Source organism: Bos indicus, chromosome 11 (genome assembly GCF_029378745.1).
Source record: "Bos indicus isolate NIAB-ARS_2022 breed Sahiwal x Tharparkar chromosome 11, NIAB-ARS_B.indTharparkar_mat_pri_1.0, whole genome shotgun sequence".
Classification (NCBI taxonomy): domain Eukaryota; kingdom Metazoa; phylum Chordata; class Mammalia; order Artiodactyla; family Bovidae; genus Bos; species Bos indicus.
The window spans coordinates 78,656,812-78,680,940 of record NC_091770.1 but is presented as its reverse complement, the minus strand read 5'-3'; the positions used below and the strand labels follow the sequence as shown (position 1 = coordinate 78,680,940).

Genomic DNA, 24,129 nt, shown 5'->3' with positions numbered 1-24,129 from the left:
TAATTATCAATGATTCCTATTAGGAAAAATAATCAAGCATAATGTATACTTTACATAAGATAATTCTAATGATAATTTCATTTTTTGCTGTTAGTCATCTTCTCCATATCTAGTACTAAGAATACTATTTTATTCAGATGTTTTTCTGATTAGAATAATATTTTCAAACAAGCCCATTCTCAATGTTCTATTTATGCACAGATGCTTTCTTTTCTCAGTGTCTCAAAACTTGTTTAATTTCATAAACATAAACTAAATGGTAAAAATTATACTAAAATATCATGATTTACTCTTCCACTGCTTAAACTTATTTACTGCCATAAAATACAAGTGCTTTACATGCTTATCATTCACATGCTCAGCTCATAGTTTAAAGAACCAAATAAGACTTCTTACGAAATCCCCCCAACTTCCCATTTCTTGCTGCCAAGAGTAATTACTTTCAGCTCCTGTAATTCACTCGTTCGATATTTACCTGCACAAGCGTAAGTGACGTGTTTACAGCGCTGCTTCTTCACTCTGTTTCACCTTGCGACACCACGCACCACACCCACTGGGAAAGCTAAGCACGCGCCCGTCTGTCACCCTTCTTGCCCAGCCTCCCATCTCACATTCTCACCCCTCCATCTTTCCACTATAACTTCGTTATATCAGAACTTAGGGCTTACACTGGTATTATTACAGTTCAATTTTTAAACAACTTTAATTTTTTAAAAATTCAGGGACTACATTATTTTGACTCCATAAATGCTGTTCACAGCTGAGTCAGGTACAACATGATTTTATTTTCCTCTCAAGCATATTTTGCTTTCCCTGTTGTGGATAATTGCCTTTTTCTTCTCTTTGCTTAGTTTTCTCTGTATTTCATACTAACTCAAGTCCCCCATTATCTCCCAGCTACGTATGTCTCCCCTCAGGAGCTCAACCACACTAAATATTGTATTAATTTCATCTTGAATTTCTTCTGGAGCTGCGTGGCCTGCTCTGCTTTGGTGATCCACTCTCTCAGCACGTGCAGAACTGTCAGCTGGTACCACTCCTCACCACGCTCGTCACGTAACCTTGTTTCTTCCTCTTTCCTGGTTTTTCATTTTGGTGAACCATATCCTGAAGTCCCTTCTGAAGTTAAGGAAGCTCAGAAGGTAAATTTTCGGTGATCTCGTACATCTAAAAGTGTCTTTATTCCACCCTTATATTTAAAGAATTGTTTACCTAAGGTATGGAATTCAAGGTGGGAAAACATTTTCCTTCAGAATTTTGAAAGCAATTCTCCAAAGTATTTTAAGTTGACAAGTCAAATGCTAGTATGATTCCTGATCCCATGAAATCTGTTCTGGAACCAAGTGGGAACAGAAGATTGGGGTAGCATCCATTTAACTGCCCTGTTTTCAGCAAGAGTCCCTCTACCCTTCCCTATGCTTAGTGCCCCTCAGTGCAGAGACTTTCTGTATCCTCTCTGGAGAGCAAACCAGTCTCCCTGGGACTGAGAAGGGCAGCTGTTCAGGGGCTCAGAGAAGGAGGGAATCTAGAAATCTGCTTCTTTATACACCCTTTTTATTTTCCCCCAAAGTACTCTGCTGCTTACTCTCTTTCTCCTACCAGGTACCACCATCAAATCTCATGTCTCTGGGATTCTGTGATACAAACTGGTTGCTTTTTTCCTTTTTCCACTGATGGAGAGAGGATTCCACTTTCCTGGGTCTGCTAAGGTAATTACCACTAATCCCCCTACTCTCTAAACTCCAAAATTATGTTGCTGTTTCCTCACCCTTTCTGGTCCCTGTGGGCTTGTGGCTTTGCAAAAAATACCTTTCCCTTTGTTTCAGTGAGTTTCAGGAGAGAACAGAGCCAAGTGTGACTGTTCAAATGGCTGCTTTCAACTAAAACTTCTATGCTTTTTAGTGGGATAAAATAGTTTATCAAAGACACTGGTAGTCCTTTTTTGAAAAATGTGCATACTTCTGCAAATATTTAAATGGCTAGCAGGCTTTTTTAAAGGGCATTATTTATATTACATATTTTATGTTATGAGACATTGACTTTTAAAACAATATAACTCCACATAAAAGTACATTTCTGAATGTCAAAACTGTTATAAATGGCCATTGTTACATTTCTTGAGCCTTTGTACTAGACATCTGGTTTTTCATTTTTATTTATGGAATTTTAAATTGGAAAAGGACTGTGGTATTTTAAATATATTTCATAGATCAAAAGCTTCAGTACCAGTCAGCATAAACTGCCAATGGATTAATTGATCAGAGAAAAAATATCAGGGGACAGAGAACCAATGGAGCCACAGAACTCTCCAAACAGAGGTCTAGACAGACCTGGCCAATAGACCCAATACTTTCTGTACCTGCCAGTAGAAAGGCTATGCTTGAGAAGATAGATAACTAGAGCCTAATTCAGCCAAGTACTAAACCCATCTAAGTTTTAAGATATCAAGGAACACCTACCTGAGGGTGATTTTCATCAGCTTTTGTTGCCAAAATGCAGAAGTCTCCACAGGTAGTAATAGAAATGAGACTCTTCACATACTTAACATATTTGTCATTGTTTTTTGTATCCCAAAAGGTAACACAGTACTCTGGACGGTCGCGTCTGGTATAAGCATAAACTACGGTGTTTGAGCAATAACCCCACTAGGAAGAAAGGAAGGAAGAAAGGGAGGAACAGAAGGAGGGAAGTGGGAGGGAAGAGAAAGGAGAGAGAAATAGCAATTAATGTTGGGAAAGTCACATTATTATATTTTCTTCCTCTAGAAATATTGCAGGTATGTGTTTTATCAGTGCTGACAAAAGTAATCCTTTAGAAATAGAAAAGAGAGGGACTGAATATTCAGCTTCATATCTCTTCTCACTAAAATAACAAATCTAAAAGTAATAAACACAGTTTAAAAAAAAAAAAAGCACTGCAAAAATAAATTGGGCTTAACTTTCCTCATTTTAATTTGTAAGATTTAAGCTTCACTGGGGAAAGTTTCAGATTTTTCAATAGTCAATAATAGCCGTGTGGGGGACTACAGCAAGAGGGATCCCTTCTGAAGTTCAATTCCAAGTCCTGAAGCCAAAACTCAAAGACAGTTGCTTTGCCTTTTTTCTCTCATCTACATTTTTTATATTTGTTTTTTATCAGAGTAGCATATGCACACAGTTTATAGTCAAATAATTCTGCATGGTTTATTTAACACAAAACAAAATGCAGGACCCCCTCTGCCTAATTTCCTCCTCGGAGTAGCCATTTACAACTCTTTTAGCTGAAAACTGTTTTGGTTTTGATTTCCATATCATATGTGTATTGATTATAGAACTTAGAGCTTTCCCTCTCCCGACAAATTTATACATAATTTTGGATAAATTGATATTCAGTGTCAACATTATTATCATTGTCTTTACTACTGCTTCGGGGGGCACACGGCACGCTGACACTCTTGGTACTCTCTATATATAGTATTCCAGAAAAGTTTACTAGTTTACTAATTCTACACTGTTCACACTGAAGAGCCTCCTTTCAGCTGCTTTCTAAAACAAAGTGGCTATGAATATATACAAAATACAGAGACTATACTTTCAACCATAATAAAATTATATAATAAAAAACATCTTTTTTTTCACAACTGCTCTTAATACTCACCTTATAATCAGGTCGAATATTTGCAAAATATATAAAAGAATCAACAGTCAGTGCAATTTTCAGTCCACCTCCTTCCCAAGATAGTGCAGACATTTGCTTTCCAGGAACCATCAAAGTACCTAGATGCTGAAAAAAATAATTATATTTAACCTAAAGTATCACAATTTAAATAAAATATCACCTATCACTTCACAGAGATCAAAAGTGGTACAAAAATTATTTTATGAAAGGTTGTTACATACTTCAAATCAGTTTCCTTCCATTTTTATAATGAAAAACAAATGTATGATAGGAGAAATTAACAAACTATTGCCAAAGAATTCAGTATCAAATTTCATCATATCTAAGATGCCAGAGATTTAAATATGCATCTTTATTTTTATGTCCAACTTAGGAAAGAAAAACACACTGCTGCAAGTTAAAATAGGACAACTTTGATTTTAAGATGCATCCCAATTTAGGGTTGGAAAGAATTGTGCTTCTTAGTAAACTCAGTCCTTAAGTCCCACCTCTTATTCGGCCTCCACCCGCCCTCAACAGCCAACCAGACGCCCAGCCTTTTGCTTTCACTCCTTTCCTTCGTCACAACTGCCTTCTTTCTTGACTGAACTATCTAGTAGCCTCCTAACTACAATTTACCTTTACTCTCTTCTTTCATTCCCACCCTTCCAATTCAATCCCTGCTACCACGATTATCATTCTGGAACACCAATCCAATCATATCCTAGTCTGCTTTTAAAAATGTTTAATACTTTTTCAAAATCAGTAGCTACCCACCATCACACTTTCTGGAGTAGTATACAATGCCTTTCCCCCATTTGCCCAAAACTCTGTGGCTCAATACTCTACGAGTTAACCATAGTTACCGTGTTCTCCTCGTGAGGGAACTACTCTGTCTCCATTCCTTTGGCCCATATAATCTCTCTTCTGCCTGAAATCCTTTCCCCCAAGCCTCTCCCATCCAACTATACCTTGTCCTCCTGGAGTGCTCCTATTCACCCTTTAAGACACATCTTAAATACTACTTCCTGCCTTCTTGCCTCCCTCTGTGGTTCCAGAGAATTTAGACAGTGAGCTACTTGACAGCACTAACTTGCTCATATTCACTTTTATTTCCCTATCCCTTAATAGATTCTTTGGTAAACAAGTACAAAAAAATAAAAAACCTATCAAGTAAATAAATGTATAATGTAATCAAATGAATTTCTTTGTATACTGACAGTATACTTAAAGGTTAAATTAGCAAATGAATAGATGAATACAAAGATCTTTTTAATGTGGCCATAGAAAGAAAACATTTTTAATCTATGTGTATTTCACAAAACAGTATACTCCCCAGAATTTTAATAAATTATACTGGTATCCCTCATTCTTAAGCAGATATGCTCTAAAATCAAATGTAATATATTAAACTCCATTTGCCATGGCATCCAATGGGTTGGGGGAGGGCGTAGTTTTAACCTAGGAGGGTGCACTCTATCTGTCCTGCTGCCTGTATGAAGCCAGAGGAAACAAACAGGCTCTCACAACATGACTCTTGGTACTGACACCCACACTGTGAGAAGAAGGCTGCCATCTCACTCTGCCAACATGGCAGGTGGTGGCAGCAGCAAGGACGAACAACTGACTTTTAGTGAGCACTCACAGAGCACTGCGGTAGGCATTTTCCCACTGCTACCTCATTTAATGTTTACAGTAGAGTCTTGAGGAAATAGGGTAGCTGAGTCTTAGAGGTTAAGTAACTTCTCTGAGTGTAACAGCACTGTAGAAACAGAGTTCAAAGCCAAAGCCAGGCCAGACTACAAACCCCACACTCTGTTATCCCCTCCCATAGCTAAGACCACACTGAAAAGACCAGAAGATCCTAGCCCTCAGAATCAAAAGTGAATTCTTCCCTGAGGTTTTCCTTAAGTTGACATCTCTAGTTAAGTTCCTTTCAAGTTCTTCCTAATAACATAGATCCAAAAATAAATACCTTATATATTCACTTATTCAAAAAATATTAAGTGACCAAATACCCCAAGGACTAGGCTAGATATTTTTAATTACAACTATACCAAAAGCCACTTACAGTTTTCAATTTAACACATAACACGGTGATTTGCAAGATAAAGCATATGGGCCTTTGAATGCATGTTACCTAGAGAAGACTAAACTAACAAAAATAAGCTGAATAATACAGTGATAAATAAGCCAATGGCAACAGATAGAAATAACCAACAAAGAACATGAATTTAAAAGAAAGCTATAAATACTGAGATAACCAGAATTCAGATTTTTAATTATTTAGGAACCTTGAGAACTGCACTTTTGTTTTTCCTTAGCTTTTAGCATCTACCAGAAATATTATTAGCTGATAATGAACAGAGACCGCCTACACTCTAGAGAACATTCTACTAGGTAACCTTCAGCATCTTCTGACACCAATGTTTACCCTGACAGAAATTATTAAAATACAGAAAAAAAAAATACTAACATAGTAAAAACAACTGGTACAGACTTTGGTATAGGCAAAAATAGAAATTATTGAAGTTTGTGATGAATTTATAAAAACCAACAGGATATCCAAAAGAAACCGAGTTTAGTCTATGGTTAGAAAATAAAATAGGTAAATACTTATTAATATTAGTGACTAAATTCTCACTTTCTAAATAAAGTGTATAACATATTAATTCTCCTATTTGATGTTTACTACTGCTTTAAGAAAACTCTTTGAAAATTAAATTTATTAATAATAATACTGAGAAGGATAGTATTTATTTTTTAAAATGTATTTATTTTTAATGTAGTAACACCTATGATTCATTCTTAAGATAGATTTTTCTTAAAATAAGCAATTATTTCACAACAGATTGAAACAGAAGTTTGGGAGAAGGACAGACTGCAATGTATATTTAATACCTATCCACATTTAATATATCATGTTAAAACCCCCTAAAATTAATCTGAAACAACTAAATTACACTAAAAACAACTCAAAAACCACCTGTGAAAAAGATGCATATGCATATTACGGAGAAAATATTCTCAATAACTATTCCCCAGTGATTTCTTACATGAAACATCTGGTTTTCTAAATGTAAAGATTATAAAATAAATTCCATGATAAAATGAAGGCTTATGAGGATATTAATCAAAGAAATACACCTAATAGTTGATCATTTTTATTTAAAATGTCCCTTTCAAAAAAAAGTGACAAGTGTATATCCCTTCCTCCATTCTTTTTTCCCCTACCTTATTCACTGCATATTTAAATGGAAAGAAAGAAAGACAAAATCTTTAATGAGACATTTACCTCACCAAATGGAGTATAAAATTGCACAGTGTTTACATCTTTATCCTGAGTGATGACCTTCTGGGAGCCTGCCACTGCTAAGACGCTGCCAGTATGGTTCCACTGGATACTTACTACATACATGCCAGTATCAATTAAAACAGGATCTAGGCCAAAAAAAAAGGAATAATGGTAAAATATTTAGCCGAGAGAACTTTTTATAATCTTAAGAACAATTTTTTAAATATTTTTTTAATTCTCCACATTTAAAAAAAAAGAAAAATTACATACTTTGGTCATTCTCATGTCTCATTATTTGGCATCTCCCATTGTCAAAACAGATGGCGAGACAGGGGCAATCTGGCTCCACGTAACCCTCTGTGCCGTGGTACCAATGAATTCCAGCAATGCTGACTGCTCCAGTGACATTCACTAAACAATTCATCTTCATTTTCACCTAAATAAAATCAGTGAGCCAGTATTTTATATTTGAAAACAGTAGTACAATTAGTGTGAATAGAGTATTATTATAGAAGGAACACTGAAATGTGAAAATCTGGTTTTGAATGCAAGCTGCATCACTTACTGATTCACCAACCATGGGCAAATCACTTCACCTGAGTTTCAGTTTTCCCAATTCATAAAATGAGGATTAAAAGTAAAAAAAAGTTCATAGAGTTTTGTGAGACTCAAATGATCAAAGGTATACAAAAGTGCTTTGAAAATAGCAAAGTGTCAAACAGCAAATAGCAATATGTAGATACTGGTTATTATCACTTCCACTGAGTGGATTCATGTGATGTCTTGACCTGACTAAAAACAAATCGCCATAAGTAAGGTCAGAGGTCTGCCACAGCTAGATCTCACAAAGCCAGAGCTTTCCTTGAGATTCTACCCTAGTCTATTCTATTTTGCTTTTTTTCCAGGACCTGATTTTTGTCCCTTACTGTATAAGCTTGCCATCCTTTTCACAAGCTTTAATGCCTTGCTACAAAAAATATCTTTGGTATCTCATGTAAACTTCGGCTTTGGAAATTAGAAGACACAAAGGTTAACTTCACATCATCCTACCCATCATTCCTCAGTTTCGACACACTGCAGTTTTGTCCCTTCCAGCTATCAGAAAATCAGAACTAAAAGCACTAATTTACCTTGAAGCAACACAGAATGTTTTCTTAATAAAACAAATTCAGGAAAAAAAAAAACCTGAATTAAAGACTATCTTGATTACACAAATTATCATAATGAATAAATGTGTGTACACATATAAAAATGATATATAAGATAAGCATACAAAGTTGTAAAAACAAAAGTATATATACACATACCATAAAATTCCCTTGATTATCATAAATGTGTATCTCTCCATTGGCCATTCCAAAAAGTAAGGCTTTACTATCTGCAGACCATGCTACATGGCATAACTGCACACCCTTCAGGTCTTTTCCCCAAATGCGATTCCCTAAAACAAACATAAAACATAATTATTTCACTAAAATTTCAAAGTCACGATTCTCTAACAACTGCTCTAGAAATCTTTGTTTCCCTAAAGGGCTCTCACATTCTTCACAGCATTCAGTTGTTTAATTTATTCAGTCATTAGATCCTTACTGAGCACCTACTATGTGCCAAACACCCTACTAAGCATTTGAAATAGCAGCTGTTTCCAACTCTCTCCCTTCTCTTCTAAATTCTGACTCAGAACCTTACTCCCAATTAGCAGAAGAATTCACCTTTTACTTTGGAAAGAAAATAAAAGCTTTCTCCAAAAAAAACCCATTCCTACTTTCAAACATTCAGAACACAAGTGAATCCACACTTATTTTTCTGCTTTGCCTCCTAATACAAAGGAAGACATGTCCCCAACAAGACACCAATCTAAAGTGAATCCCTCTACCTATTCTGATTTAGTCCCTCTGACTGCCAACGCAGGAGACACAGGTTCAGTCCCTGAGTCAGGAAGATCCCCTGGAGAAGGAAATGGCAACCCACTCCAGTGTTCTTGCCTAGGAAATCCATGGACAAAGGAGCCTGGTTAGCTACAGTCCATGTGGTCGCAATGGGATCGCAAAAGAGTCAGACACGACTTACGGACTAAACAGTAAGACTTAAGTGGTTCTTCTATGTCATCAAATTGTACAGCAACTATTTTCTCGTTTCGTATTTATTTTTCTGTCAGAATGCTAACATATGATAACATTTAAACCTCTAAATATCAAAACTTCAGGTAAATCTTGACCTTAGCTCTGGGTGCAAAACGCATTACCATCCACTGAACCAACTATCACAGCCCCATCCTCGTATACAATGCAGATCTTCTGTCCATCAGCATTCCAGCTCATGCTTCGAACCACTGACTTATTTCTGTTGTTGATCATCTCTTCATACCAAGAGCCTGTATTCACAAAGGAAAACAAATGGCAAGTCAAAACTTTCACATCTGATAAATGGTACTTCAGAGTTGGAAACTTTCCATAAAATAGACGATGGGACAAACAACTGCAAAGTTTTCCACAACCTAAGACATTAAACTACAAAATCTTCAAATCCAACAGAACAAGATGAAAAAAATAACTCATGCCTTTACTAATAATTGCTTCAAAGATTATCACAGAAAACACAATAAATGCCTATCCTTTTTCTCTTTTTTTCTATCAATTAAAACATAAAACTTCATTTGCTTCCAAAGGGCCAAAATGAGTGATTTTTCTCAAAGACTGATTTTTCCCACTTGAGTGCACCTCAGATAATAAGCAAGGAAAAAAACAGAATAACCACAATTACTTCGTAAGTATACCCAAACTCTCCAATGATTAACTGTAGGCATGTTAAATGTAAGCGTATTATGTAAAAACTAGAAGACTGAAAAAAATTTTAAGCTCACGTCACATTAGTGATATCACATCACTAAACCTGAGTGACAAAAACGTTCTTGTATTTACTTACATGGGGTTGAAGTGAGATGTGACTTGTCTCAAGGTATAATCAAATGTGAGGCATATCACAAGGCTATTTTGTTTTCTTTTTGTTCTTTAAAAGGCTTTATTACATTCCCATACATACAATTCTGGCCTAAAGCCAAGCAAGTAATTAAGTAACATGGAAAACTAGTCAGAACAGGGCATTACCCATCAAGACTGAGGCTCAGAGAGGACCTACTCTAATCTCGTGTACCTTCACATTCTACTCCCCACACACACATACACAGACATAAACTTTAAAAATAAATAGATGAGTTTGTGCACTACAGCATATTTTAATTAAGAATTTTTTAAAGGTATATACCCTAAGCATTTTTAAAACCACACATGAGCTAAGGTACCCTTTTCATTCAAAGATGATGCCTACAGGCCTCAAGAGAACATGTATTATGAGTTATTTTTCTGGTAACAGTGATACACCTAAATTAATCTTTCTCTGACTCTTTCAACTCTGGGCAAAAGGCACAAATGGGGAGCCAGCAGTCAGAGCTGAGATAAAAATCTATATCCATGAAGGAAAAGGAAGCTAATTGACTCATTAAAGGAAATGAATTATTGCTTTTGACTTCTTCATAAATGTGTTTTTATCTACTAAACTAACTCCAGTCACTGACCACAAAGAAATGAATTCTTATTGGAAACTTGAAAAAAAGAGCTATCTCAAGCAGAAACTATTCTGCCAAGAGTCTAAGCTCAGTTTGAAGATAATCAACAGTCACATAATTCACTTTCTTAATGCACGGTCACAGTTCAAAAGAAATAAGGTTAAAGGGAAAAGTAGGAATCCATAAATCTGGAAATATCACCCCCCGTGAACTCCTACTGCTGGTTAAAAAGGGTCTATTTCAAAGATGTTATTTCTCCGTTCAACTACTGTGATCCAAACTCCAATCTGTGGAAGATTAAATAAGCTGTGTTAATATACCTTTATATAACATCCAAACAATGATAAGCCCATTTTGGTCACTGGTAGTCAACTTCTGATATTGTTCATTCCATGTTACAATTTGAACAGAACCTAAAAATTTATAAAAACAGTTTAGAAACTAAAAAAGCAAAAAGAAGCTACAATTAATTTTAAATTTATATTTTTATAATAAATGCCGAGAGTATGTTAAAATCAGTACCATTTCTGGGCAATTAACCAGTCTAAAGTTACTCAAAAATGTTCACAGAACACAGTTAGTATTATCAGTTGCTTCTACAACAATGCCTAATACTAATTTTCATGTTTATTCCTATTTTATGCCGGCTAAGGGACCAATTAGGATCAGCTATAAGAGCTGCCATAGATCTGATGACAGATACAAATGTAAGTAAGGTTTACCCAATTAGCCTGACTCCCAAGGACTATGATGCCCAAAGGACATCATACCAAGTACTTGTTTTTTTTCTTTAGAGGGGGTGGTATTTGTCAAAGAGATGTCTCTGAATCTCTCCCCCTGCACCACACCTTGTTTTCTATTCTATTAGTAACACACTCTTGAGCATATCTTAAACCTCTGGGTTATATGAACATTTTTTTAGTTTTTTAATCCCTGAATACTTTATTGTATATTTCCTAAGAACAAGGGCATTCTCTTTCAAAACCGTTTTACAAATTAGAATTTTTAACACATACACTATTATCTCCAACCCACAGTCCACATTTAAGTTTTATCAAATGTCCAAATAATGTCCATGATAGATAGCTGTTTTTCTCATTTCAGGATCCAGTCTGGCATCATCCAGTACATTCAGGTGTCATGTCTCTTCAGTCTACATTAATCTGGGACCATAAAACATACTCTTAAAGAGGAGGATATCCTATCCATAGACAGATAGTATTTTTAATATATAAAATAATAGCTATTTTTTTCATACCTATTGAAGATGCTATTTAATCATGTGAAAGTTGTTGAATGACTCTAGGCCATGTAAATTATGGCTAAACAGAAATGATTACTTTAAATAAGACCATTGTTTAAAACAACATTTTTGCATAATTGTGGCTAAACAGAAGTGATTACTTTAAATAAGACCATCATTTAAACAATGACATTTTTGCATTAAGTAATTTCTTGGAGGAAGGCATGGCAACCCACTCCAGTATTCTTGTCTGGAGAATCCCATGGACAGAGGAGCCTGGTGGGCTACAGTCCTGGGGTTGCAGAGTTGGACACGACTGAAGCGACTTAGCACGCACGCACAAGTCATTTCTAAGGCTTCCCTGATGGCTCAGCGGGTAAAGAAACAACCTGCAATGTGGACTGGACCCCTTGGCTCCAGGAGACTCTGATTGGATTCCGAGGTCGGGAAGATTCCCTGGTGAAGAAAATGGCACCACTCTAATATTCCTGCCTAAAAAATCGCATGGACAGGAACCTGACAGGCTCCAATCCGTGGGGCTGCAAAGAGTCAGACACGGCTGAGCGACTAAGCATACACACACAAGCGGTTCTAAATAGCTAAAAATACTATTCAAATATGATTTAAAAATTTACATGACTCACCACTATGACCTTCGAGAGTCTGATTCATAGAAAGGTTACTAGGGGCTGCAAGACCCCTCAATTTTGTATCATCTGAAAAAACAAAAACAAAACATACTATGGCAAATATATAAAAGTGACAGATTATAAGATTTTGACATTTCTTGCTTTTTTCCTATTCCTAAATAATATTAGAATAATATTTTAAAGAATGCCTTATTCTGACTTATTTTTCTCATGGTAGAAACATGGACAAACACGTACCCCCTTGCAAGATATTATTCTGGTGAAATAAAGCAAGATGTATAAAAGAATACTTTATTTAGCATATTAAATATAATTAGTAATTATTATTGCTACTTATTCCTTCCCAAAAGACAACAAAAAAGAAGTATTTATGATTTTAGATTGAAAACTCTAAAGCATAAGTGAGATCAAAAAGCAAAGATTTGGGAAACTAGTTTTTATTAGATTTTGCAGAATCATATTCATTCATTCATTCATTCAACAAACATTTATTGAATGTCTACACTCCGCTATGCACTGTGGAAGGTTCTGAATACAAAATGATGAAAAAAAGGCTTTTCCCCCTAGAAAGCTTATAGTGTACTGAGGGGACAGATATTAAATAGACACTCACACACCCACATAAATACATATGCATATATATAAAATTGGGCTTCCATTGCAGCTCAGTTGGTAAAGAATCTACCTACAATGCAGGAGACTAGGGTTCGATTCCTGGGTCAGGAAGATCCCCTGGAGAAGGAAATGGAAACCCACTTCTGTATTCTTGCCTTGAGAATCCCATGGACAGAAGAGCTGGCAAGCTACAGTCCATGGGTTCGCAAGAGTCAGACATGACTTAGCAACTAAACCACCACCATATATAAAATTATCAACTGGGAAAAGTAAAAGCATAATAAGAGACAAGAAACAGAGGGGGAGTTAATTTAGATTGGAGGGAGGAAGAACCAAGGAAGGAGCTCTGAAGAAATGGTATCTAAGCTGAGACCAAGGGATAAACTGGAAAAAGCCAAGCCAGTTACGGAAAGGGGCAAAGTATTTCAGGCTAGGATGCAGCAAATGCAATAGCCCCTGGGTAGAATTTTAGAGCCTTTAGCAAACTGAAAGAAGGCCTATATAGTTCATAAGGGGAGAATGGCATAAGATGAGGCAGAAGTGATAGGCATAGAAAAAAATTTGAAGTCTTTGAAAGAAGCAGTGAAAAGTTTTTGTTATCCAAAGTGCAATGTAAGCCTTTAAAGGCTGTTTATTATTTGAAGTGACTTTTTCTCTTGGATTACTAATCATACTACAGAGAAGAATATAGTAATATAATATAATTTTATTTTATTTTTAAACTTTACATAATTGTATTAGTTTTGCCAAATATCAAAATGAATCCACCACAGGTATGCATGTGTTCCCCATCCTGGACCCTCCTCCCTCCTCCCTCCCCATACCATCCCTCTGGGTCATCCCAGTGCACTAGCCCCAAGCATCCAGTATCGTGCATCGAACCTGGATTGGCAACTCGTTTCTTACATGATATTTTACATGTTTCAATGCCATTCTCCCAAATCTTTCCACCCTCTCCCTCTCCCACAGAGTCCATAAGACTGTTCTATACATCAGTGTCTCTTTTGCTGTCTCGTACACCGGGTTATTGTTACCATCTTTCTAAATTCCATATATATGTGTTAGTATACTATATTGGTGTTTTTCCTTCTGGCTTACTTCACTCTGTATAATAGGCTCCAGTTTCATCCACCTCATTAGAACTGATTCAAATGTATTCTTTTTAATGGCTGAGTAATACTCCATTGTGTATATGTAGCATAGCTTTCTTATCCAGAATATAGTACCATAAAATGTCTTCTCAGTAAATGAATCTTCACTTAGAAAATCTGACATGTGTGTATGTGTGTGTGTTAGTTGCTTAGTCATGTCCAACTCTTTGCAACCGCATAGACTGTAGCCCACCAGGCCCTTCCGTCCATGGGATTCTCCAGGCAAGAACACTGGAGTGGGTTGCCATTTCCTCCTCCAAAAGGAACTATACAAAGAAAGAAAGTGAAGTAGCTCAGTTGTGTCTGACTCTTGGCAACCCCACAGACTGTAGCCAACCAGGCTCCTCCATCCATGGAATTTTCCAGGCACGAGTACTGGAGTGGGTTGCCATTTCCTTCTCCCAGAAAATCTGATAGTCACATGTAAAATATACCATTTGAAGCATTCATTTAAAAATACTAATTTATGAAAATCTTAAGAATTTGTGAGAATGGGAATTTTTATAAGTTCAAGAAAATTCTCCTTTCAGATAACATGTATCTTAAAATTACTATGAAATATATTCTTTATTCTGAAAACAATCTCAGAGGGAAAAAAATCTGAGTTCCTCTAAAACCATTGGTTCTAACTATCTAGTTACTGTCTTAGTAACATGAACAAGAATACACATATATAACTTCACAATCATTTGTCAAACAATTAGGATAGAATAAATGTTGACATACACATTAGGTTGAACCTTGTTTTTTTAACAATGGGTTCTCTTACTCACTGAATCTCTTTAAAAATGTACCTACACACTTAAGCCTTATTCTAGTTCTAAAAACATTTCATAAAAACATATTTCTTATAGCACTAAAAATCCATTCTAATGCCTATAGTCACAATCACTATAATCAAGTAAAATTAGTGATACGTGATTCTAAGGGTTTGCAGGACCCAACATATTTGAAAGTTTGATGAAGCAGTTCCATCCTTCCATTGGCTTACATGGTCTGAATTCAAAATTCTGCATTGCATGCATGTTTTCTATTTGTTAAACCATGAAGTGTAGCCTCTTCACAAAGCATATTCTGACATACATGAGAATACATTTTTTAAATTCTCCTTTACATGGTGAACAAATAGTTTCCACATCTAAATATTGTCTTTTGCTAGCAGTAACTCTAGAACTTTATTATGCAGAAAATATCTGCAAAATCTGTCTGAAAGCTCAGATATCCAAAAGAAAAAAACTCAAAAGTTTTCAGTGAGGTCAAGTAAAACCACCAAGATTTCAAGACTCCACGGAGTTACATTACTAAACTCCCCACAGCCAATAAGCAAACAAACTGGCATGGGAACAAGCATCTGTTAATACTGACAGAATTCTTCTCAAAGCATCAATAACCCTTGGATTTGAAAGGCATGATGAAAGGAGGCACCAATAAAAGAAGGCATTTGAAACCCATGAAGGGAAATTTTGGAATGAAATCAGCAATTCAAACCATTCAAAGTATCTCCCACAAGCTCAAAAGATCCAAAGGATTTACAAAAGTTAACGGTAATAAAGTCACTGAGAATGAGAGAGATAACAGAGGAAAACAGAAGACCCTGCTCAGAAAACGAGGAACCAAGCACACCGAGTCTGAGCATTTTCATCTTGGGAAAACCTGGCTGACATTCATTAACATCAGTTTTCACATTTTGCATTCATGAAAGTGGTCAGCAGCCCAACTGCAAGAGAAATTCACATTATGTGTTGCACGGTGAGTTTGACAAGCAGGATTGAAATGTGAAGAAGACATTTTTGCAACACTTGAAGAGATGGTGGGATTCTGAGAAGGAGCTGCTATAGGCTCTACAGACTCCCAGGCAGGATCACTCAGCTGCCTGGCTTCGCTGCATGACTGGCTACAAGTGACTATGCACACATCCACGGGTACAGCTATGGGCCCCTGACCTGCTGTTTCTGGAGCCTGGGTTCGCAGCACATTCTTTAAGTATGGAGTTGGTCTGGATTACGAACATTCCTAGAACAAAGGCAGGAAGCTTTGAGTGTCAATCTCACTGCACGGGCACGTCAGAAAGCTGATACTCCCACTGCCTGCAGTTCCTGGAGGGCTGTGCAGATGGCTACACAGGTGGTTTGGATGGTCTTGGAACACTTCTTCTCTGACTCAAATGCCTGCTTTCCGGCAATATTTCTTCTCATGAAGATGAGTACACTGCGCCGTCTGCAGCAGTGGCAGGAAGAGCAAGAGATGCCATCTCCAGTCAGGGCCCTTCTCAAATTCCACCACAAGCAACTCTGGCCCAAGCCGGCGTCCCTTTAAAGACTGTTAGAAAGGAAATGACATGACCTGGTTCTTTTTGTGTTTGTTTTTGTTTTTGTTTTAAGATCACACAAGAAAGAGGCAAGAAACCATGAAGTTGATTCTCAACCAGTTGAGGTGAGAGATGATAGTGGCTGGGACTGGAGGGGCAGAAGAGGACAAAGGGAAAGGATGGATTCGATAATCTGGAGACAGAAGCATAGGGTTGTTGATGAAGATGATGGTAAGGGGGGAAGAAGTGGGCTTCTAGCTTGAGCAAATGGGTGAAATTTAAGATATTTACTGAAATGGAGACAAGTGAGAGAAGATAAACGGGAGAAGGTCAAGAGTTCAGTATGAGATGCCTGTGAAAGATTCTTGAGGAGATGTCCAAGTCTGATAAATCAGGACTGGGCTGGAGAGATATATTTAGGAATCGTCATTCCACAGAGGGCATTTAAAGCCATGGGAATGAAAGAATAAGTCTAAAGAGAATGCGAAATGAAAAGAGCCCAGAAGCAAGTTCTCAGGAATTCCAACAGTTAGAGGAGAATCTGGTAAAAGAGACTGAGAACTTATAAGAAAATAAAGGAGGGGATAGCAATATGTATAACAATAATTTAAAACATTGCAATTCTCTCTTTTCTTGAAAAAACAGTTCAAGAACCAGTCAAATGTGCATAAGGACAAAACAACAAAAAGCTGCCCATTAGCTTTGTAACATGAAAGTGGCTGGCAAGGGAGAGAAAAGAAGGAGAAAGCAGACTGATACTCAAAAGGAAAGAGAGAGAGAATTAAAAAGGAATAAGGGCCCTGAGAAGGCAAGAGGAGGTGGGCTCCAGCAAAACCTGTGAAAGGTGGCCTGTGAGAGAACACTACCCGCCTCTCCATCTTAACCTGAGGTAACAAGATGGGGACAAACACTGGTTCTATCAGTTCTAATAGTTCCTTTCCTTCTAAAGCAAGAGTGAAAACTGGGAATACCACTACAGGGAATGCAAAGCAATGCAAGCCTTCTAGAAGGTAAACTGGCTAAACATATGAGGACCTTTATAAATCTACATGACCTTTGATCCAGTAAATTCCACCTCTAGAACTGTATGCTAGAAAGTAATTAAAGGTCCATGCAAAGAAACATCTTTAGCAAAGATCTTTGGATACAAAGATATTGTTGGGAACAACTTATGTGGATACATCTAAATATCCAACACTAGAACTGGATATATAAATCATTATATATATCAACAAAATGGAATACTAAACAGCCATTAAAATAATGCTATAGTAGGTATTTTACTGATGTAGACGACTGTTATATTATATGGAAGAATGATGATAATTTAGCTATTCTGTAGCCAACCACCAAAATGGCACTTACAAAGCCACATCTTCAGCATATCACAGTGTTTCAAATGTACTCAGCAATCAATATCTGGTGATGATTACTGGAGTAACAGTAACTTTATTACTTTATTATTATCGTATTTAATAACAATAGTTGTGATACAATAGACTGACCTTTTAAAGACTCATCCAGCCATATTTCTTATATTTCTCTCTTTCAACATGATTTACACTCATTATTAAATTTTAAAACAAATAATTAACTCCATATTCCAAGCCATTCAAGAATCTATTTTTCATCTTGCTCACTTGCTCAATTTCAAAGAATATTCTAACCACATTTCATCAGAAGTGTATAAAAGGAAAAGAAGTAATTTTTTCTTGACAAGCCTTCAATATTAAGCATAATACATCCATTTATTAATGTAACTAAAACTTCCTACATATTTTAGGCAAAATATGTATATGTACATGCACATATGAGCATATACTTGTAAGTATTTGAGAAATGCAACACAGACAAAAGTTATTTTCCTTTAAGACAGTTAAGAAAGCTAAAGCACTGAGAGATTAAATTACTAAGCAACAGAAGACAAACTCAAATTGGTACATAAGTCTCTACCTTCCAAATCTGCTTTTTTTTCATATAATTAATCTAGCACATCAAAACAACTATTCTCTCTTTGCTTAGGCCGTCCATGAGCCCTCCATGTAGTGGTTAAAAATGAGGTTTGAAATTGAGACAAACTAAGTTTTGACGGAAGAAATTTTCACATATTGCAGTATAGGAAAGTCAAAATGGTTTATACATTATTTAACTTAAACTTCATGCTAACTAGAACAGTGTGTTTTTTAAGCTATCAAACATAACTTGTATATCTGCTTTAACCATCAAAGAAAAGTGTGCATTGTCCAGAAGTAAAGAATGTCCATCCTAAAGACAGAGGTCCATGCTGCCCTTCCTGGGACATCAGTGCTAGTACTCCTTCAATGATGAGGCTCCCTTCCCAGAAGCCAAAGCCACACTGACTCACTGCGTAGGAAGCAAATAAATTCCTCAAAAGAATGCACCCTCCCTGTTGTGTCTGATATTCTTTGTTCAGACAGGAGATAAAACCATGCTAAAAACCATCTTCTTTGGAATAGTTTCTCAGAATCATCTGAGAGACCGCCTCCCTGGCTACAGTTCTCCATTTGGCTGAAGTAAAATTCTTTTCTATTCCTTTTATTAAAATCTCAGCTGTGTCACTTATTTCCCATGTGACCTTGGGCAGGTTATTCATTGATCAGTATCTCAGTTGCCTCATCTGAAATATCTACCTCTCAAGATTACTGTGAGGTCAAATTAGACGGTAAAGGTTAAACACCCTAGACATAGAAAGTGCTTAATAATATTTACAACTATCACTTCAAAGCTGTAAAACAGTATTACTCAAAGTGTGGTCTGAGAACCAGCAACACCAGTATCACTACAAATGCAAATTCTCAGACCCCATTCCAGTTCTACTCTGGGGCTAAGTCCAGAAATCCATTTTAACAACCTCTGCAGATGATTCCTATACCTGATAAAGCTTGAGAAGCAATGCTGGTAAGAAATCCAAAATGTAACTTAGTTCAAACCCAAATTTTACAAAAGATTGGACTAAAATCAAAGATATTCAGAAACTTGCTGAAATGTATTCAGAAGTCTTACGGCAGAGCCAAGGTTCCAATTCAGGTTCCAATTCAATCTCCTTATCCAGATCTCCTATATAGATCAGGGATTGTCTAGCTCTTCAACCTAGAGCAACACTAGATAATTAAGAAATGTTAAACTGTGTGCTATGATTCCACAGAACTAGAAAAAGAGAAATCAAGCTGTAAAACACAAGAGACTTCTTAATAAAACAATTTTTTTAATCCCATGTGCTGTTCTTGAGAACTAAGCGCGTAATTATTTACATATCTGAAAAGCAGAAAGAACACAGGCCTGTAAATAAGCTGCCAAAATGTGAGATTTCTGTGACCTCACTGAAAAGGTGACTCACGTCATTTTTATTAGACTGCTAATGATACAGCACAATCAACAAACATGGCACAAGACAATATAATGACTTAGTCTTCATCCTTCATTCATTTTCATTTGCCAGCGATAATTTCAGCAAAAGCCATCTGAGGTTTACATTCGATATTTTCTGAACTTCCTTACAAAAATATTCTAGAACACCCCAAAATGTTGGGGTTTTTTTTCCTTTTGAAAGAATTAGAATTGCATACTGACAAATACCATAAGCAAATCTCTCTGAACAAATGATTTTCCCTTATGTTCAAACATCTGGGCTTGCATTCATTTACCTGTCTGTGTCTCCAATTTCAAAACTCTCAGTAATCCATCGTCACCACCACATGCTATGAATCCTTGGTCCTTGTTCCAAGATATACATTTCAGCTTCACGTTATTGGACATGGCAACCTGAAAAGCAACCACAGCCACTCACAACTTTTAACGAAGGGGTTGGTAGTGAGTCTACGGAAGATGAAGACTGCAGAAGAAACGGTCTTGCAGAAATGTGAAACTATGAAAATAAGCATAGTCCCTTGAACTGCCCGGGGCCCATTTGGGAAAGAGACAAAGAACTGCCCACAGAAGAAGGGCAGTGACTGCAAAAAGAAACCCAATGAGGATGACCTGATGGATTTTTAAAAGGCAGGGGAGGTAAAGCAGGCATAAAACTCTACCTCCAAATCCTTATTCCCTTTCCACACACACTTTGCCTACGTTTTTATTACTTTTCTCCCCGCCCAGCGGCCCGTGATGATCCAACGAGTTTAAATCATCTGATGAGCAACAGGTGAAGTAGAGAAAGATAGGGACGCAAACAGTGATCTGCCCTGCGGGCCCCCCCAAAAGGACCTAACCAGGGGCAGGAATGGGAAAGATCTTGCGAGAGAGCGGCTGGCTCCGCCAAGGACTGTGTGGGCTCAGGGACGGCAAAGGGAAGTCCGAGGCTGGACCGCGCAGGAAGGTGAAAGAAGGGATGGCGAAGGCTGGATCACTACGCATAGCCTCTCGGGCAGAATGCCGGAATCGCCTGCAGGTTGAGAAACCAGAGGAGGAGCAAGGGCGAACCCTGGGAAACTCACTTTCTTGCTCAAGTAAAAGAACATCCTGGAAACCCCGAGAGGACGACCCCAGCAGTCAAAGCCCGCCACGGGAAACCTTCTAAGCTGCAGATCGCGAGTACCAGCGGCTCTGGGAAGCTCTCGTCGCCCTGGCAACCGCTGCCTCCCGGTCGCATCCGGGGCGCCGAAGGGACACTTCCGGCGTTGCCCTCGCATCGCCGGGCGTAGTACGCCTGCGCGGACGTCGGGGTTGCTGGTAGAGCTCTTGTCGCGGGCCCAAACCGGTGTTGGACGTGGTGGATTTGCTTCTGGGCTTTCCTGCCCAGGGACCCGGCCGGCGCCGCGACTGTTAGTTCCCTGCCTCGTAGCCTCAGGTGTCCTTGGTCCGGACGGGCTCCGAGGACCGGCCTCGACCTCGGACGGTCGCGGTGGAACTCGACTGAGGTTTCAGTACCAGCTCAGTAAGGGCGCCCATTCAAATGAGGTCGTAAGGATGGGGTGTTGTGTAAGCCCCAAAGTCCCAACATTGTGAAAAGGAAAGGTACTTTACAGGATTTGGTAGGCTGGCGCCCATTGGTCAAACGAAGGTCAGTCAGTTCAGTTCAGTCGCTCAGTCTCATGTCCGACTCTTTGCGACCCCATGAACTGCAGCACGCCAGGCCTCCATCACCAACTCCCAGAGTTCACTCAAACTCACATCCATCGAGTCGGTGATGCCATCCAGCCATCTCGTCCTCTGTCGTCCCCTTCTCCTCCTGCCCTCAATCCCTCCCAGCATCAGAGTCTTTTCCAGTGAATCAACTCTTCACGTGAGGTGACCAAAGTACTGGAATTTCAGCTTTAGCATCATTCCTTCCAAAGAACACCCAGGACTGATCTCCTTTAGAATGGACTGGTTGGATCTCCTTGCAGTCCATGGGACTCTCAAGAGTTTTCTCCAACACCACTGTTCAAAAGCATCAATTCTTCAGCGCTCAGCTTTCTGCACAGTCCAACTGTCACATCCATACATGACTACTGGAAAAACCATAGCCTTGACTAGACAGACCTTTGTTGGCATAGTAATGTCTCTGCTTTTGAATATGCTATCTAGGTTGGTCATAACTTTCCTTCCAAGGAGTAAGCGTCTTTTAATTTCATGGCTGCAGTCACCATCTGCAGTTATTTTGGAGCCCAAAAAAATAAAGTCTGACACTGTTTCCACTGTTTGCCCATCTATTTCCCATGAAGTGATAGGACCAGATGCCATGATCTTTGTTTTCTGAATGTTGAGCTTTAAGCCAACTTTTTCACTCTCCTCTTTCACTTTCATCAAGAGGCTTTTTAGTTCCTCTTCACTTTCTACCATAAGGGGGGTGTCATCTGCATATCTGAGGTTCTTGATATTTCTCCCAGCAATCTTGATTCCAGCTTGTGTTTCTTCCAGCCCAGCGTTTCTCATGATATACTCTGCATATAAGTTAAATAAGCAGGGTGACAGTATACAGCCTTGACGTACTCATTTTCCTATTTGGAACCAGTCTGTTGTTCCATGTCCAGTTCTAACTGTTGCTTCCTGACCTACATACAAATTTCTCAAGAGGCAGGTCAGGTGGTCTGGGATTCCCATCTCTTTCAGAATTTTCCACAGTTTATTGTGATCCACACAGTCAAAGGCTTTGGCATAGTCAATAAAGCAGAAGTAGATGTTTTCCTGGAATTCTCTTGCCTTTTCGGTGATCCAGTGGATGTTGGTAATTTGATCTCTGATTCCTCTGCCTTTTCTAAAACCAGCTTGAACATCTGAAGTTCACGGTTCACGTCCTGCTGAAGCCTGGCTTGGAGAATTTTGAGCATTACTTTACTAGCATGTGAGATGAGTGCAATTGTGCGGTAGTTTGAGGCATTGCCTTTGGCATTGCCTTTCTTTGGGACTGGAATAAAAACTGACCTTTTCCAGTCCTGTGGCCACTGCTGAGTTTTCCAAATTTGTTGGCATATTGAGTGCAGCACTTTCACAGCATCATCTTTCAGGATTTGAAATAGCTCCACTGGAATTCCATCACCTCCACTAGCTTTGTTCGTAGTGATGCTTTCTAAGGCCCACTTGACTTCACATTCCAGGATGTCTGGCTCTAGATGAGGGATCACACCATTGTGATTATCTGGGTCGTGAAGATCTTTTTTGTACAATTCTTCTTTGTATTCTTGCCACCTCTTCTTAATATCTTCTGCTTCTGTTAGGTCCATACCATTTCTGTCCTTTATCGAGGCCATCTTTGCATGAAATGTTCCCTTGGTATCTCTAATTTTCTTGAGGAGATCTCTAGTCTTTCCCATTCTGTTGTTTTCCTCTATGTCTTTGCATTGATCACTGAGGAAGGCTTTCTTATCTCTCCTTCCTATTCTTTGGAACTCTGCATTCAGATGTTTATATCTTTCCTTTCCTCCTTTGCTTTTCACTTCTCTTCTTTTCACAGCTATTTGTAAGGCCTCCCCAGACAGCCAGTTTGCTTTTTGCATTTCTCTTCCATGGGGATGGTCTTGATCCCTGTCTCCTGTACAGTGTCACAAACCTCATTCCATAGTTCATCAGGCATTCTATCAGATCTAGTCCCTTAAATCTATTTCTCACTTCCATTGTATAATCATAAGGGATTTGATTTAGGTCATACCTGAATGGTCTAGTGGTTTTCCCTACTTTCTTCAATTTAAGTCTGAATTTGGCAATAAGGAGTTCATGGTCTGAGCCACAGTCAGCTCCCAATCTTATTTTTGCTGACTGTATAGAGCTTCTCCTTCTTTGGCTGCAAAGAATATAATCAATCTGATTTCAGTGTTGAGCATCTGGTGATGTCCATGTGTAGCATTTTCTCTTGTGTTGTTGGAAGAGGGTGTTTGCTATAACCAGTGGGTTTTCTTGGCAAAACTCTATTAACCTTTGCCCTGCTTCATTCTGTATTCCAAGGCCAAATTTTCCTGTTATTCCAGGTGTTTCTTGACTGCCTACTTTTGCATTCCAGTCCCCTATAATGAAAAGGACATCAGTCCTTCCAATTTATCTAATTTCCCCCGCCTGAATTCTTTCCCCATCCCCAGCAAATAATGTTCAAATCCTTTGACCTGAGTCTGTTGTCTCAGCATCCTGGGAAATTGACAATAAATCCTAGTGCCTTTCCTGTCAGATCTAAACTGGAGCTAAAATCAGATCTTTCTTCAGTCTTAAATTGTTTTACTTTGGTGCTCACACTTTA

General features: G+C 38.1%; 1 protein-coding gene across 2 annotated transcripts in view; it reads right to left on the bottom strand.

Annotated features, from left to right (window-relative positions):
• WDR35 (WD repeat domain 35) overlaps positions 1-21,069 on the bottom strand; it is a 52,002-nt gene extending 30,933 nt beyond the window's left edge. For both annotated transcript variants that reach the window (XM_070799099.1, XM_070799100.1), the window contains exons 1-10: positions 20,918-21,069; positions 20,129-20,246; positions 12,384-12,455; positions 10,817-10,909; positions 9,177-9,305; positions 8,239-8,372; positions 7,202-7,367; positions 6,932-7,077; positions 3,637-3,762; positions 2,460-2,645 (exon numbers count right to left, since the gene is read on the bottom strand). In XM_070799099.1, the coding sequence (XP_070655200.1) occupies positions 2,460-2,645; positions 3,637-3,762; positions 6,932-7,077; positions 7,202-7,367; positions 8,239-8,372; positions 9,177-9,305; positions 10,817-10,909; positions 12,384-12,455; positions 20,129-20,246; positions 20,918-20,941 (1,194 nt within the window). In that variant the 5' untranslated portion in view covers positions 20,942-21,069. The remainder of the gene's footprint in view (positions 1-2,459; positions 2,646-3,636; positions 3,763-6,931; positions 7,078-7,201; positions 7,368-8,238; positions 8,373-9,176; positions 9,306-10,816; positions 10,910-12,383; positions 12,456-20,128; positions 20,247-20,917) is intronic.
• Positions 21,070-24,129: the final 3,060 nt, after the last annotated feature.